The 15,858-nt window shown below is 43.0% G+C and overlaps 1 protein-coding gene across 2 annotated transcripts in view; it reads left to right on the top strand.

Annotated features, from left to right (window-relative positions):
• The first annotated feature begins 2,806 nt into the window (after positions 1-2,806).
• The window catches only part of zmynd10 (zinc finger, MYND-type containing 10), a 41,797-nt gene continuing 28,745 nt past the window's right edge, over positions 2,807-15,858 (top strand). The window contains exons 1-4 of one of the 2 annotated variants that reach the window (XM_078414426.1): positions 2,807-2,938; positions 4,182-4,290; positions 6,333-6,449; positions 9,359-9,412. In XM_078414426.1, coding sequence (XP_078270552.1) covers positions 2,829-2,938; positions 4,182-4,290; positions 6,333-6,449; positions 9,359-9,412 — 390 coding nt within the window. In that variant the 5' untranslated portion in view covers positions 2,807-2,828. The remainder of the gene's footprint in view (positions 2,939-4,181; positions 4,291-6,332; positions 6,450-9,358; positions 9,413-15,858) is intronic. The other variant, XM_078414427.1, reaches the window with a different exon arrangement.

Raw genomic sequence — 15,858 nt, 5'->3', positions numbered from 1 at the left:
GTAGATATAGTCTAAAAGCAATTGCCTGTAAAATGCTTTGTGAATCATATAAATACGTTATTTCTTTTTTATTTTATGATAAGTCACTCTAATAGCACTCTAAAAGAAATACCAAATGATGTCATTAAATGAAATAAAAAATTTCCAAGCAGATGTCACCTGAAAGAAATTTTTTAAAGTTAAAATCCTATGAGCATTTTAAATGTTCCTAACTTCAGCTTCCAATCCATTTTCCAGATTTGGAATTAAATAGCTCCTGGGACATTCTCCCTTTGGTAACATTAGTAACTGAGACAATCCTTGTGTTACTGCAGCAGGACAGTTGTACAGCGCCATGCTCAGTGTTGCATAGAAGTACAAGGCTAATTGTGTGCTTAAGTGCATGGCATAGGATTGGGGCATAAAACGATGAGCTCTGAAAAGCAAATAAGGTACAAAGCATTGTCATGCTGATCAACTAGAGCTTCTTGTTAGATACAGAAGAACCAGAATCTGTATGATGAAGAATAGAAAACCTACAAATTAGCCCCATTTGTGGTTTTGTAAGGAAATCTCCTGAAGACAGACCCAGCCATGATGGAACCTCATTTACCTGTAAAATTATTTCTGGTTCTCTTTCCACTGACGTAACTGAATATCTCCAGTAGTTTTTCTTTACTTTCTTATTGTTGATTAGAGTTTAATTTTATCAGGTGTTGAATTTAAGAATGGCAGATTTCAAAGTAAAGCATTTATTTCTTACCTCTTTGCATTGCTTTACCTCTCTCGCCATCAGTCAACTTTTTTTCCCCTCCATTTACTTCCCTTGCGATCCTCACTGTGTAGGCTGGACCAGCCATCTGGCAAATGCCTAAGGGGCTGGAGCACTTGAGGGCTGGTGGGCTTGTCTTCATGAACAAATTATATAAAACAGCAATGTAATCAATGTCAAAATAGCAAACACTTTATCCGTTGCTTGTTTATATTTATTTTTATTTACTTTGATTTGTATGTGTTATTTGCAAAGTTGCATACCCTCATCTTTCAGCAACCAGTTTGGCCTGGTTTGCTTTAAATGCCAGGGCTGATTTTAGTCCTGGTCTGTCTTTGTTTCTGTAACTCTAATTCATCTACGTTTTCAGTCCCTTTTGAATGATGTGGGAAACAGAATCATTTGAAAAGTGTAATCTCTACCCTTGTAGCAAACCAGAACTCTGTTGGTTTCTCTCTCTCTCCATGACTAAGATGCCTGCTTCTCCCAATGTTCTGTTCTATTTGTGGCCAAATATGGTTTAAGCGCAAGTTTAACTAATGACGTGAACAGGTAAATACACTGCTGCAGCATGATTTGCCCTTTGCATTAATCACCATACAAATTCATGGAATACCTGCATAAAGTATTCTAGCTGGTATGTCATTATGACCTGGTATGGCAATTCCAATGCACATGGACACAAGAAGCTGCAGAGTGGCGGACTCACGCCTGTCCATCACGGGCACAGCCCTCCCCATCACCTACAGCTTCTACCCAAGGTGCGGCCTCAAGAAGCTGGGATCTATCATCGAGGATCCCCATAATCTGGGCCTTACACGTTTCTCACTACTACCGTTGGGCAGAAGATACAGAACCCTGAATACCATTAGGTTAAGGAACAGCTACTTTCCTACAACTTGAGCCAAACTGCACAACTCTGAACCTACCTCGACAATGGAACACTGCGAACCATTGTCAATCTCTTGCAATATCATAGACTTATTTCTATGACAAAAACAACATTTATTTTGCACTGATGTCTTTTTATTTTGCAGTCTTTTTTTCCTGTTGACTGCCTTTCAGAATGTTATGTGGGATATATTTGTAATTTATGTTTTTTAATGCTGGGCATGTATGATGCTGTTGCAATTTTGCAATGTATTTGTACTTCACTTTACAGTACCTGTGCACGGGCTATGATTGGAGTACTGTGTGTAGCTCCAGCCACCACATTTTTTACAATTTGTAACTTCACAAGAAAGGGCACAAAGAAGATTCATCTGAATATAGCCTGGGATGGAGCGTTCCATTTGTGAAGAGAGACTGGGTGGACTTGGTTTGTTTTCGTTCGAGCAGTGGAAGCTGTGTACCGGATAGAGTTAAATAAAATCATGTGGTGCATACATAGGGAGCAATGCTTCTCCAGAGAACAAGTGCATTTAAGCTCTCTGTGAGCTTGCCCTTTGTGGGCGTGGCTGCAGGTGGACCCGCGTGGGCGTGGGCGGGACCCAACGTCAGCTCGCCCGTTGTGGGCGTGGCTGCAGGTGGACTCGCGTGGGCGTGGGCGGGGCCAAACGCGAGCCCGACTGTTGGGGCGTGGTACACGATTGACACGCCCAGGTGTGGGCGTGGTTGCGGCTGGACGCGCCCTCTTGAGGGTGTGTGCTCGGTAGGCACCGCCCCCGCCCCCCCCCCCCCAGCCGCCTCTTCCCATTTGCCGCCTCTGCCCTTTCTTGTGAAGTTACAAATTGTAAAAAATGTGGTGGCTGGAGCTACACAGTACTCCAATCATAGCCCGTGCACAGGTACTGTAAAGTGAAGTACAAATACATTGCAAAATTGCAACAGCATCATACATGCCCAGCATTCAAAAACATAAATTACAGATATATCCCACATAACATTCTGAAAGGCAGTCAACAGGAAAAAAAGACTGCAAAATAAAAAGACATCAGTGCAAAATAAATGTTGTTTTTGTCACAGAAATAAGTCTATTCCCATTCGTTGTCTCCGTGCGTCGTTCCGCCCGGCGGCTGCGCGTGCGCGACCGCTGGTGTTGGAGTTGCCATGGGAACGGCGTCGGTTGGGATCAGCCATGGCGGCGGAGTTGAGCAGCCCGACCATGGCCGTGCTCCTGCCGGCGGAGGCCGCCGGGTACGCTGGCAGCCTGCAGGAGTTCCAGCTGAGAGACATCGGCGGCCCGCGGTGAGGAAGCGGGGCGGGGGGGGGGGGGAGTTAACGGGGATCCGCCGGAGAGACTCCGAGGTTATGTAGGGAGGAGAGGGTGAGTGGTGTAGGGGAAGAAAACGGGGGAGAGCCCAAGGGGTGGGCAGAGAGGTCAGGGAGTGGGGAGAGAGGTCAAGGGGTGGGCAGAGAGGTCAGGGAATGGGGAGTGGGGAGAGAGATCAGACAAGGGGTGGGGAGAGAGGTCAGGGAGTGGGGAGTGGGGAGAGAGATCAGACAAGGGGTGGGGAGAGAGGTCAGGGAGTGGGGAGAGAGATCAAGGGGTGGGCAGAGAGGTCAGGGAGTGGGGAGAGAGATCAGACAAGGGGTGGGGAGAGAGGTGAGGGGAGGGAGGTCAAGGGGTGGGGAGAGGGGTCAGGGTGAGGGGAGGGTGTCTAGGGGAGGGAGTCTGGGAGAGGGTGAGAGTCCTGGGGAGGATGGGGCGAGAGTGTGAGGAGGAGTGGGGTAGAGGCTGGAGAGGTGGAGAAGAGAGCTTGGGTCAAGGGGTCGACACAGAGAGAAAGAGAGTCCAAGTGGGGGTGGGGAGTCCATAAGGGGAGCAGGTGAGGAGCAAGACAAGTGGAGGAGAAGAGTCCGGGACAGGGGAGGAGGGAGTCTGGGGGTGGGGGTGGAGAGTCTGGGATGTTTTCACTAGTGGGGGAGTCTAGAACCAGAGGCCATCGCCTCAGAATAAAAGGACGTACCTATAGAAAAGAGGTGAGTTGGTATTTCTTTAGTCAGAGGTTGGTGCATCTGTGGAATTCATTGCCGCAGACGGCAGGGGAGGCCACGACAATGCAATCCAAATGGAGGATATAACAATATAACAGCGCAGAAGGCTGTGGAGGCCATGCCAATGGATATTTTTAAGGTGGAGATTGACAGATTCTTGATTGGTCAGGGTGTCAGGGGTTATGGGGAGAAGGCAGGAGAATGGGGTTGAGAGGGAAGGATAGATCACCATGATTGAATGGTGAGGTTGATTTGATGTGTCGAATGGCCATATAATGACGTGCTCAACATTTTTAATAGATTAACAATGTAAGATGTTGCTTTTTCTCCTTATAAATCTGTAATATGCTCAAATATTCTTGTGCATAGAATTTCATTCTTTGTACTATGTCCGCTGAAGATTGTGACTCACTTTCTCATCTTTTCATTTTCATTTTCTCTTTTCATTTTCATTTTCTCTTTTCATTATTCTTCCCTTCTGTTCTGTTCATAGGTGGTTCAGACAGCATGAATATATTGAAAAGTTGAATATGCAGGCCATCATCAGTGCCACTGCTGAAGAAGATGAATTTGTCAAAGAACACATTTACTCGCTTGGGAAGGTATTTGAGTTTATTAAAGAGATAAAAATAAGCTAAAGTGTATGACGTGGACCATTTGTCAAATTCTGACAGCAGAACTGACATCTAGTTCCAGATGTTTGTGGATGTTCACTCTTCTCAACATTTTAGATATCCAGGATTGGTCTTTTTCTCTCCATTAATACGGCTAACAAGTTTAATGATTTGAACTAATTATTTAATGATCCAATGTAAGGATCATTTGAATTCCTTATCCGTGAAATGGAAAATTCAGTGAGCATTTTGCTCTTTTTACTGTGAGGTCATTGGGACATATACCAACTATTCCCCTTTTTTGTGGAAGAGAAGTAATCCCTCCATTGTTTTTCAACATTCATAAGAAAAAAAACGTGAAAGCCCCATGACCAGATTTTTTAAACCACATAAACATTTGGTGGTTCAAGGCCTAAGAATAAAAATAGAAGGAAATTCAGTTTTGAAATCTAATGGAAATAGACAATGGTGTTCTTTTTTTTCTCTTCATGTGAGAATGGTGTGAAGTAGACAAGTCTCCTGACACATATGTGCTCAAACCATGAAGATTTTTTAGGAAAAGATGACATGGCTTTTGTAATTTCTCTTAGTATTTTTATTTATTACAAAAAAATTAAATAATTTAAAAAAATTAAACCAGCATGCCATAAACCTGGACTTATTAAGTTAACAATGGTTGGACTGGGAAGATGGACATTTTTGTAAAGTTCTTGGTCTATAAATTCTATCATGTGGCACATCCATTTCTAAAAATAATTTGCTCAACATTAATTAATAGCCCCCTGCAAAGTACCTTTACCATCTCTGAAGAGTATAAGATGACAATCATTTTCTAGGTAGATCCTTCCTTAAATAGTTTTCCTTGTGTTCAATCCCACAATCTACTTTGCTGTTGATGGCCTTTGACTGACCTTCAGAAACCAACATGTTTCACGACACCTTCGCTCATCGTCTTGCCTCCTGCCTGACTGCTTGTCTGCTTTATCTTGTCTTTCACTCAATCTTCAAAACACCCAATCATAAACAAGCTATTACTGCTATCAACAGACCAGCAATCAACTGATTACTGCTATCAACAGACCAGCAAACCTTTTACAGCTTGGCGATAAAATCCTTTACTCCCAGTCCATCACAAATCACTTTCACGAACAACCTCTGCCAAATCCTCCTAGTCACTCTTTCTAATTCATATCTACTCAGATTTCTCAACTTCACTACTCTTGGATTTAATATGGTTGCCAGAATTTCTCAGTCAAGGCAATTTGTGGACTTGCACAAAACTGGTACTTTACTATTTTGGACACTTTTTTATTAATTTACATAACCTTTTCATTTAATCTTTCCTTCCTTCCTGTATTTCACAGAGCTTCACTTTTGATCTTACTTCTCCCTCCTTCTGTTCTTACTTTAAAACCCGTTACAACACTAATTGTTTCCACATTTGACGATGTCATCATCTGGTACATTAATTTTTTTTCTCCCAATACATTTCTTAATTTGCTTTTCTACTAAGCACAAATAAAGCTGTTCGATTTTTATTTTCAGATGTTGTTTAACATTTTGGGATGCAGGAAAAGGTTGAAAATATTTCACTGAATAACAAAAGCAGACTATTACCCATGTTAGAAAGCTGAATAAAAATATAAAGTACTGTAAATACAAGAATGGATTCTTTTTTTTCTGATGTGTGGGTTAAAAATGCGTCAGAATTCTATCAATCTTGCCTCTGCAAAAAAAGCGATACTTTTCTGCTGAATGCATTATCTGCATGAATCCTTCCTGCCAACAGGAATGTCAGGCTGTTAAAAATAGCTAAAATATTATCAGCGGTAAATTGATTTTCAAATTCAAAGCAAGTGAAACTAATCAGTGTTAGTTAAGAGAGAAGTATTTTTTCCTGGTCACAGGTTAAGATACCCGATTCCTATCCTGTTGCAATTTGAATTATTGTTTGATCCTTTTACTATATGCTGTTTTGAGGGCTCCTGTGGGGTTTTATAGCTGTCATTTAGAACTTGATTTCATTGCAGGCCCCCATACTGATTCATGAGCTCATTGCTGTGGAAGTTTGGAAGCAGAAGGTGTTTCCTATATTGTGTCAGCTCCAGGACTTCAATCCAAAGAGCACATTTCCAATATATATGGTGGTGAGTGAGATTGTTGGCTTTTTTTTGGATGGAATAAGTGGAAATAACCTTGCCTGCATTAGTTTCGATCGGATAGTTTTAGCAGCCAATGTTTATAAATTTAGCAACTAATCAAACCTCAAGAAGCCTACTCTACTTCCACCTGGAATCGGAATATTAAATACTTTAATTGTGGAGCAGGAAATAATATCCTTGATAGAAATAATACTTCTCCACGGCATATATTGAAATTGTCATTGAAAAGGTGTTGATGAACAGCTGTCTTGGCTAGTCCAAATATTTTGAGGGAAAGGGTGGCAGTGAGTCGGGGATGTCTATGCCAAGCAGGTAAAGGCGCTTCCATTTGAGATGCTATTGATATTAATTGTGAATGATTTTTAATTGTAATGCCTTTGTTTGAAAAGGGGAGATGGTTAGATTCTCTTGGTGGAAATAGACAATCCCAAGGGCTTGTAGTCATTAGTGTTACTTGGCATTTATTAGCCAAGCCAAGGTGATGTCCCGTCTTATGTACGTCGGCATGAACTGTTTCTTCTCTGAAGAGCTTGATTGGAATCGACCAAGGTTAAATTGGACCTTCTACCTTGGTGCCACATTCCTCCACTAATTACTTATCTCTTGATTCCCTTAGTGATGGAAAATACATCCATCTTTTTATTAACTATATCCAGTGACTGAGTCTCCCCAATCAGTGAATTCCAAAGGTTTGCAACTCTTTGGATGAAAGAATTTCATCTAATTTCTTCACTGAATGGTCTTATTTTGATACTGGTCTTATTTTTAAACACAGAACTGCAGTTAATTAACTGCAAGAATAATTAAATGATAGATAAATGAAAAACAAACATGTGCCTTGTCTACATTTTTAAGTGGTTCAACTGAACACCATGAGTGCCAGTTTTGGCTAGCATGAAGATACTAAAATGTATCTATTTGTTAAACATCTTGCATAATAGCCTAGACTCTGATCCATGAGTGTGCCCACCATCGCTAGCTGGCATTTCCTCATGGATCCACCAGTTTGCTATCAACATTACACTTGCACGAGGACAAGATTTCCACATTGTACACAGTGCTGCATAAAAATACTCTTTTGGTATAAACTATACCACGTTTAACACATTCTCCTTTTTTTTTAAAGGACTGAAGACAAATTGTTACAGAGTCCTTCCATTTAATTATTTTGTTTTTACACATCTTCTGTTGTACATTCTCCTGATCCATCTTGGGATCTGCACAAAGTTCTTTTGAAGAGGGAATCATTTTTTTTCTTCAGCAATGTCAGTTTCAATCAAATTGATGCATGTAGAAAGAAGACCAAGAGAGCAATAGAGTGATCTGTTTACTCAAAAGGTTATGATTTTTACATTAATTCGATTCATAGCATTTTTACGAAAAATATCACAAATTGAGAATGACTTCAATCCTGAGTCATACATAAGTTGTCTTTTCAATCACCCAAGTATTTGTAAAATAGACAAATTGCCAGTGTATTGACATTTATGGATAAAGACCATACCAGCTCACAGTAATGGGGGAATTTAAACGTTTTGTGCTATTTTGTACTGAAATTGTATAATTTATGGATATGTTTAGACAGCATTTTACTGTAATAAGTTTTAATGCTGACATGAACAGTCAGTTCAGTGATATCCCCTCAACACTGGCAATTCAAAAATAAAATGCCATAATATAATATAATATATTCCTTTATTTGTCCCACACTGGGGAAATTTACAGTGTTACAGCAGCAAAGTGGATAGCAAGAGATCATTCATTATAAATAAAAGTAAAGACAAGGATAAATTGTCATCAGTTTACTGTGTATTCCTTAACTGTTACTGTTGACTCATCTGCTGGGAGCAGTGCTGGTTGTGCAGTCTCACAGCAGTGGGAAGGAAGGACCTCCTATATCTCTCCTGCACGCACTTGGGGTGAAGGAGTCTGTCACTGAAGGAGCTACTCAGTGCAGTGACAGTGTTCTGCATGGGGTGGGAGTCGTTGTCCAACAGCGATGTTAACTTTGCCATCAACCGCCTCTCTCCCACCGCCTGCACTGTCGAGGGGGCAACCCAGGACAGAGCTGGCCTTCCTGACCAGCTTGTCAAGTCTCTTCCCCTCCGTCGCTGAGATGCTGCTGCTCCAGCAGACGACTCCATAGAAAATGGCTGATGCAACCACCGTGTTGTAGAAGGTCCTTAGGAGTGCCCCCTGAACTCCAAAGGACCTGAGTCTCCTCAGCAGATAAAGTCTGCTCTGGTCCTTTTTGTATAGTACATTGGTGTTTTCGGTCCAGTCCAATTTATTATTGAGGTAAACACTTAGGTACTTATAAGAGTCCACCCTCCCGATGTCCATTCCCTGGATGTTCACCGGTGTCGGGGGGACCTGGCTGCGTCTGCGGAAATCTACCACCATCTCCCTGGTTTCCTCAACTAGTTTGTTTAAAATGTTTATGGACAATTTGGAGGCTGAATTTTAATTTATATTTCTGAATAACTTTTCATAATATCATTAAAAATGCAAATTGATGAGAAATTAAGTACATGCATAAAATAAGCTGATCATCCAAACCATGAGTGTGAAAGTTTATTTACTGTTTGATGAATCTTTTGAATCAATTTTCATTGTTCAATTCTCATTGAACAATTTCATTGTTCAAGTTCAATTCTCTTGAACTTGAACTTGGTTTTTACAGCCAGTAAAAGACAATGTTGCAGCTGTGGTGGACTGATATCATCGGTGCTGGATAGACTACTCACTTTTCAAATATTCACCGTTTTCTATAACATAGTTTGTATGTAATCTTCATAAAGACCGTGTATAATATGTAATATTCTTTACCTTCAGAATGTTCACACTAACATTATATTGGGCTGTCTTAATTTAGTTTATCTTGCCTTGCATAGATCCATCATGAAGCATCAATTATTAACCTCTTGGAAACTATCTTTTATCACAAGGTAGGTATGGCATGCTTAACCATTAAGTATATTGTATAACTAATCCTGAAGCAAACAAATAAAAATGATCTTGGAAGTTCAACTATTGTCTTATCATTCACCATAGTGCTGTTATTTTTTTTACCTTGCATTGAAAAATAATTGCAAAGCAAAAAAATCTATACTGGGGTTTTCCAAAAGCTCATGTGACATGTTACTGGAGTCCAAAGGTTTAGGGACTATTGAACACCGTTTCAATTACTTAGATTTGCTGATCGAGAGGAGGCTAGCATTTTGACAAGAATGTAAAAGTCCTGATTGTGCCGCCCAAACTCCTCCCAGTGCATTCTGTCATGAACTTTGTGTGAAATCCAGTGTTGGAGCCGCTTTTGTTCTGAGGAAGCAGCTCCTGGATCCAAACATTTATTTGAATACTGATTGCAAGGTTGCTGAGAAGAAAGGAAAGAATAAGTGTTTTTTAAAACATTATTTGTGTTAATCTTAATGTTTGTATGTTTTGAAACATTAGGAAAAGAATTAAAAGTCTAATAAATGTATTTTGGTTTTTAGTCCCTTAAGGTTTGTGAGATTCAGAAACACTGGATAAACCTTGACGGCTTTGACAGATGGTAGTACTGGAGAGAGGATTTGGGCATCTGTTAACATTTTAAGGATAGGGTTAGTTTATGGGCCGCGACATCATATGATTACGTGACTTGAGACCCTGCTACTATACAGGGTCCCACCTCTTGGTTCCAGAAGCGTCATCATAGCCAAGATCACCTCTCAGAGTTAAAACAGTAAGATCAGATTAGTGGGCATACAAATGGTGAGGACAGATTTACGTTAAGAGCACTAAATTTCTAAAAACGTTATATATTTGGGCAAAATTTCTTTGAAACCGTTTTTGGAGCTCTGTCCCTTCTCGGGTGTGAGATGCAAATGTGAGTGCTCACAATTACGATGCTCGAGACAATCTAGAGAAACAAGTATTTTATTTGCAAGTCTGCAGAGTTGGGTGCCTTCCCTCTCAAGACACACTGAGGTCGGGAAAATCCCTTCTTTTTATTCACTTCACTTTACAATTGTCACATCTTAAATTCCTCCCCTTCGGGCTCCTTCCAATCGGAGCACTGAGGTGCACAATCTACCGTCACCGCCCCTGTTGCCTCCCACATCATACATCGCATGTACATTTAAATGAGGCATCTTGTCATGCGGGGCGTTTTTGCAATATTCATTTATCTCATTAGGCATGCGCAGTACAGAGTAGTTCATGCCCTCTCCCCTAGTGCTCTGGTCATCTTGCCCTCTCTCCTAGTTCTTTGGATATCTTGCCCTTATCCTCGGAATGTCACTATTTGTTCTTGCGGTTCTTAGTCAGGTCAGCTATTTCTCATGGTCCTTAGTTTAAATCAATTAACCCTTTTTACTTCTCTCTCACAATCCACCCTTTTTCTTATGCCACGCTACTTTGATTTATACTATTTCCTCCTTTTCTAGTGCTAACAGCAGAGTCTTTGCCTCTCTATATTCCTCCTGCTGGTCATACTCTACTCTACAGGCCATCATGGCGATGTCGTTCTTTGTCAGGGCTGTCTCTATCAATCGCTGAGACAACCCCCGTATGCAGGGAATGATACAACATCTGAATAGACACATCAACCCCATCACAACTACCACTGATGTTAGGGCTGATGTAAAGATGTGCTTCCATTTCCCAAACCAGGAGTCTAGAAACCCGGTCCAGGAGGGAGGTGAGACTTGCTAGGGCTCTTGACACAGACCCATCAGGAGCAGTGTTGTTGGGGATGTAGGTGCAACATTGTTCCCCAAACATCACACACACCCCCCCTTTCTCAGCCAGGAGCATGTCCAAGGCTATGCGATTTTGCCAGGCCATTAGGCTGGTAGCTGTCAGTTGTTCCGCTAATCCTTCAACCGCATCTCGAGTGTAATTTATAAAGCGTTGTTGATTGTAGTATAGGTAGTTTATCCAGTCCACATTTTTATTAATTGTGGACCACCAGAAGAGTATGGACTCAAAGCCTGCAGCTATCTGGTTTCTGGCTTTGAATTCATCGGGTACCTCTCTTGGCACCCCTATTGCATCGATAGTGTGTGTCAAATGATCCTCTCACCTCTCTCCTTTGTCGTCGGCCTCCTTCATTGAGTTCGACCGCATGCTCTACTGCTATGGTGAAGGGCATCATTAGTTGTGTAAGGGTACAGGTTCCCGTCCATGACCCTGGTAGCCGGGGCCACAGGGTATCCTCTCCGCACCACCACCAGACATCGGCTCTACTGACTATCTGCTTTCTCAGCCAGGAGCTACTGAACAGTGACCCCTGTTCCTCAGCTGTAATGTTATACATCTGATTGCAGTTTAGCACCTCCCCCATTTCCTGTCCATCTGGGTTATATCTTGTATAGCACTCAAATCCCTCCTCCCCGAGGGGAATGGTGAATGGGGGAGGTCGAGGGTCTTTCCTGCAGCTCTTCGTGTTGTTGTTGTTAGCCGGGAATAGGTAATGGTAGCTCTGGCAGGTCTCATTCTTTGGTAGTATGGGATTCGTGAATAGTTGTAGTATACATGACATAGCCCCAGGTGTCCTATTCCAATTCAGGGGAAATGGTACTGGGACCAGCTGAGGCTTAGCTCCGGCGCAGGCATAGCAATTGGTTTGTTGCATACTTCTGGCCGTGTACATCATCCAGGTAAGCCAGGTGTTGGTTCCCTTTCCCCCTGTTGGTATTCCCTCCCCATACAATTGCATTAATTCTATTTCTCCTGTTACTATCATTATATTTAAATCCTTAGGTTCATATTCCGTGGTGACATTGTGGACTACAGGTGGTGCTGGGGTTGCCCAGGGATCCCTACTCTGACTGTCTTCTATCTGGAACATTGCCCCCTTATCCTCATATTTTACCATATATCCGTCCCGTTCTACCTTTATTTCAAACCTCAGGCATGCGTCCTTCCCTGTTTTATCTGCACATATCCAATACCTACCACTTTCCTTCATTTGAACCCTCTGTATGCTTACATATACACGTCCTGGCAATCCCTCATTTGGGTTTTGATATACTCTCCACCTATCAGTTTGATAGGTGGGCTTATGCCACCCTTCTCTGGATGAAGTGAATACCTCGTGCCAATCTTTACAGGGATGGGTGCATACATACATCCTATGACCACACCACCATTTTCCTTCACATACATCAAATGGGATGGTGGTGGCCCTTCTATTCTGTGGTATAGTTATTTTTATGCATGTTACATTACTCACAACCTGGATAACCACCCAGCACCCGATCCACCAGCACAAAGTCTTCATTTTCCGTGCGGGATCTTGGTGAATACCAAAGTCAATGGCTCCTTTCCTCCACGTGCCGTCTACGGGCTGATATTGTCTGGTGGGGCCTCCACGGGACCCTTAAATCGACTTGCGTGTGTCCACCCTTTTTCTTTTGTTCATACTGCTGTCTCGGTGGTTAATAACACAAGGTAGGGTCCATTCCACCTAGGTCGCAACTTTTCTTCCTTCCACGTTTTTATTAGTACCCAGTCTCCAGCCTTGACTGAGTGAATCGGAAAATCCAGTGGCGGGCTCTGGGCCAATAATCCTTTAGTTTTTAGTTCTGCAAGAGATTGAGATACTGCCAGTAAATAGTTCCTCAAGAACACGTCGTTCCCTGGTATTGTTGGGATCCCTTCTATCTTTCCTAAGTACGGGAGCCCGAATAACATTTCATATGGGGATACCCCTATATCTTTCCGAGGTGCCGTTCAGATTCTTAACAAGGCTATCGGAAGGCACTTAGTCCAGGGGAGTCATGTTTCCTCTACTAACTTGGTGATTTGGATCTTCAAGGTGCCATTCATTCTTTCCACCTTTCCGGAACTCTGGGGATGCCATGGTGTATGTAATTTCCATTCAATTCCTAATGCTTCACATATCATTTTATGTGTTTTAGAGGCAAAATGGGTCCCTCTATCTGAGTCTATTGTTTCCACAATCCCATATCTGGGTATAATTTGCTCCAATAATACCCTGGCTACCGACTGTGAGGTGGCAGTTACTGTAGGGAATGCTTCTACCCATCTAGTGAAATGGTCTACTACCACTAACAGGTATTTCCATCTCTGTATCCGGGGCAACTCGGTGAAGTCTACCTGTATTCTTTGGAAGGGCCTTATTGCCAATGGTTGTCCTCCTCCTGGGACTGCTCTCATGATTTTTTTGTTGATCCGCTGACATATTACACAACCCCCTATGACTTGTTTGGCCATGGTATACATCCCACGGCAAGCGTAGGTCCTGAGGAGGGTATCACAGAGGGCTTGTGTTCCCCAATGGCTTTGCCCGTGCAGCCTCCCTAATAACTCCCTTATAATTTCTTTGTTCAATAGCTGCTTTCCATCCGGTGTCCACCATTTCCCATTTGGGGTACGCCGGGCTCCCATTTCTCTCATGTGTTCCTGCTCTTTTTCACCAAAGATAGGTATCTTTTCCTCTGGTTCCCTTAAAGGTATCAGTGACATCATTTCTACCGTCTGATCTGTGGCTGCTCTCTTTGCCACCTCATCCGCTGCCCTATTTCCTCGGACTTCCAGGGTGTTACCCTTCTGATGCCCTGCCACATGTGCTATGGCTACCCGTTCTGGTTTCTGCAAGGCCTCCAGTGTCTGTCCTATCAATTGCTCATGCGCTAATTCTTTCCCCCGAGCTGTTGTCATTCCTCGCTCTTTCCAGATCTTCCCAAAGGTGTGTACTACCCCAAAGGCGTATTTTGAGTCGGTATACACTGTTCCTTCCTTTCCCTCCAATAGTTCCAAAGCTCTCATTAGTGCATATAATTCACAAGATTGGGCTGACCAACTATCAGGCAGCCTGCCACTTTCAATTTCCTCCATAGTTTCCCCATTCACTATACCGTATCCACTATATCTTTTTCCATCTATACAGAGTATACAACTGGACCACTACTCTTCCCTCTACCGGTGCTGTGCCTATTCCCAATTGTATTTGTAAATCTCTGCCCATTAAATTTACGCCAGCCTGGGGTACTAAGATCAGGTCCTCTACCGCCTCCCCGTTTCCATACCTTACATTCACTCCTCCTATCTCGGGAGCTACCATCACAGTTCCCCATACCCCGGTTATTTTTACTCTCCCTTGTCCTGCCTCCGTACCTGTTGGTACTTTGGTCACACTTGATCGCTCCGCTCCTGAATCTACCATGAACACCGTATCTTCTCCTTGGGGTCCTATTTTTAAATTTACCAGGGGCTCCCTTCTATAGTCTCTCGACCCCACGGACAGGAACCCCTGACCCCCCCTATTCATTTTCCATCATACTGTACGTGCGGGACTCCGCTACAAGCTCAGGGCACTCCCTTTTGAAGTGTCCTTCCTTATTACAAAAATAACATTTTGAAGGCCCTGTCCTCCAACCTTGTCCCGTACCCGTATTTCCCCGGCCCCTGCCGTAACCTTCTCCATATCCCCCTCTTCCACGGCCTCTGCCGCCTCCTCTCCCTCTGCCTTGGGCGTAACTCCCCCACCGTCCTGTACCTCCCTGTTCCTTGTCTACTACTTGCTTTACTGCCTGTAACATAATCTTTGCCTTTCCCTTCTGTTTCTCCTCATCCCTCCGCACGTACACTTTCTGGGCCTCCGTAAGCAACTGAGGTAGTGATCTCTCATTCCAATCATCCAGTTATTTTATTCATTGTATTCGTCTTATGTTAGTGCACTTGGTCAGTCAGTTTAAATGCAGTCCTTGTTCTCACTCCGTTCCGTCTCTATAGTCACTGTGCTACCTATTACGCTATTTCTATCTTCTATAGTTCTACTATATTCCTTTAATATTTATTCCGAGGCATCGGCAAGCCTGTGATTTATTCTTCGCTTTCCCCTTACAAGCATAACAACTTTCCTCCAGATTAGGGGAAGCTTTTGAATTAACAAACACATTTAGTGCCTGCCGTACTCAATCCTCATCGGAGCCCAGTCGTGGCCACCAGACTGAACTCCCTTTTATTGGTTCCTTTGGCCAATCAAAATAACAGAACTTAATAATTTTTGTCTTCTCCAATCCCTGGGTTTTCCCTGCCCCCAATGGCTCAGCATTCGCCCCAACGGACTATCAGGCGGAATGCGGGGGTTGGGCTTACCGCCCTTCCCCTCCCTTTTGGGCTTTCCGTTTTCACTGCCCATCCTCCCGATCGGAAATTCCCCTCTGATCTTTTATTCTCCCGATCGGAATTCCCCTCCGATCTTAGCTGTAATCGCCCGAGTAGCACTTAATAGTCAGTTTTCTTACCCGGGTCTTGTGCACAAGAATCACTCGATTTAGCTCCTCGCGATTTCCTGGTCCTCCCACTTGTTTCTCGAGTCTCTGGTCCAGGTATCACTCGCTCAAACCGCTGACGGCAAGCAAGGAGTCTGAGACCGCTG

The sequence above is a fragment of the Rhinoraja longicauda genome, chromosome 17, assembly GCF_053455715.1.
Source record: "Rhinoraja longicauda isolate Sanriku21f chromosome 17, sRhiLon1.1, whole genome shotgun sequence".
Classification (NCBI taxonomy): Eukaryota; Metazoa; Chordata; class Chondrichthyes; order Rajiformes; family Arhynchobatidae; genus Rhinoraja; species Rhinoraja longicauda.
Note: the sequence above shows the minus strand (reverse complement) of the source record. Positions and strands in the feature narration are given on the sequence as shown.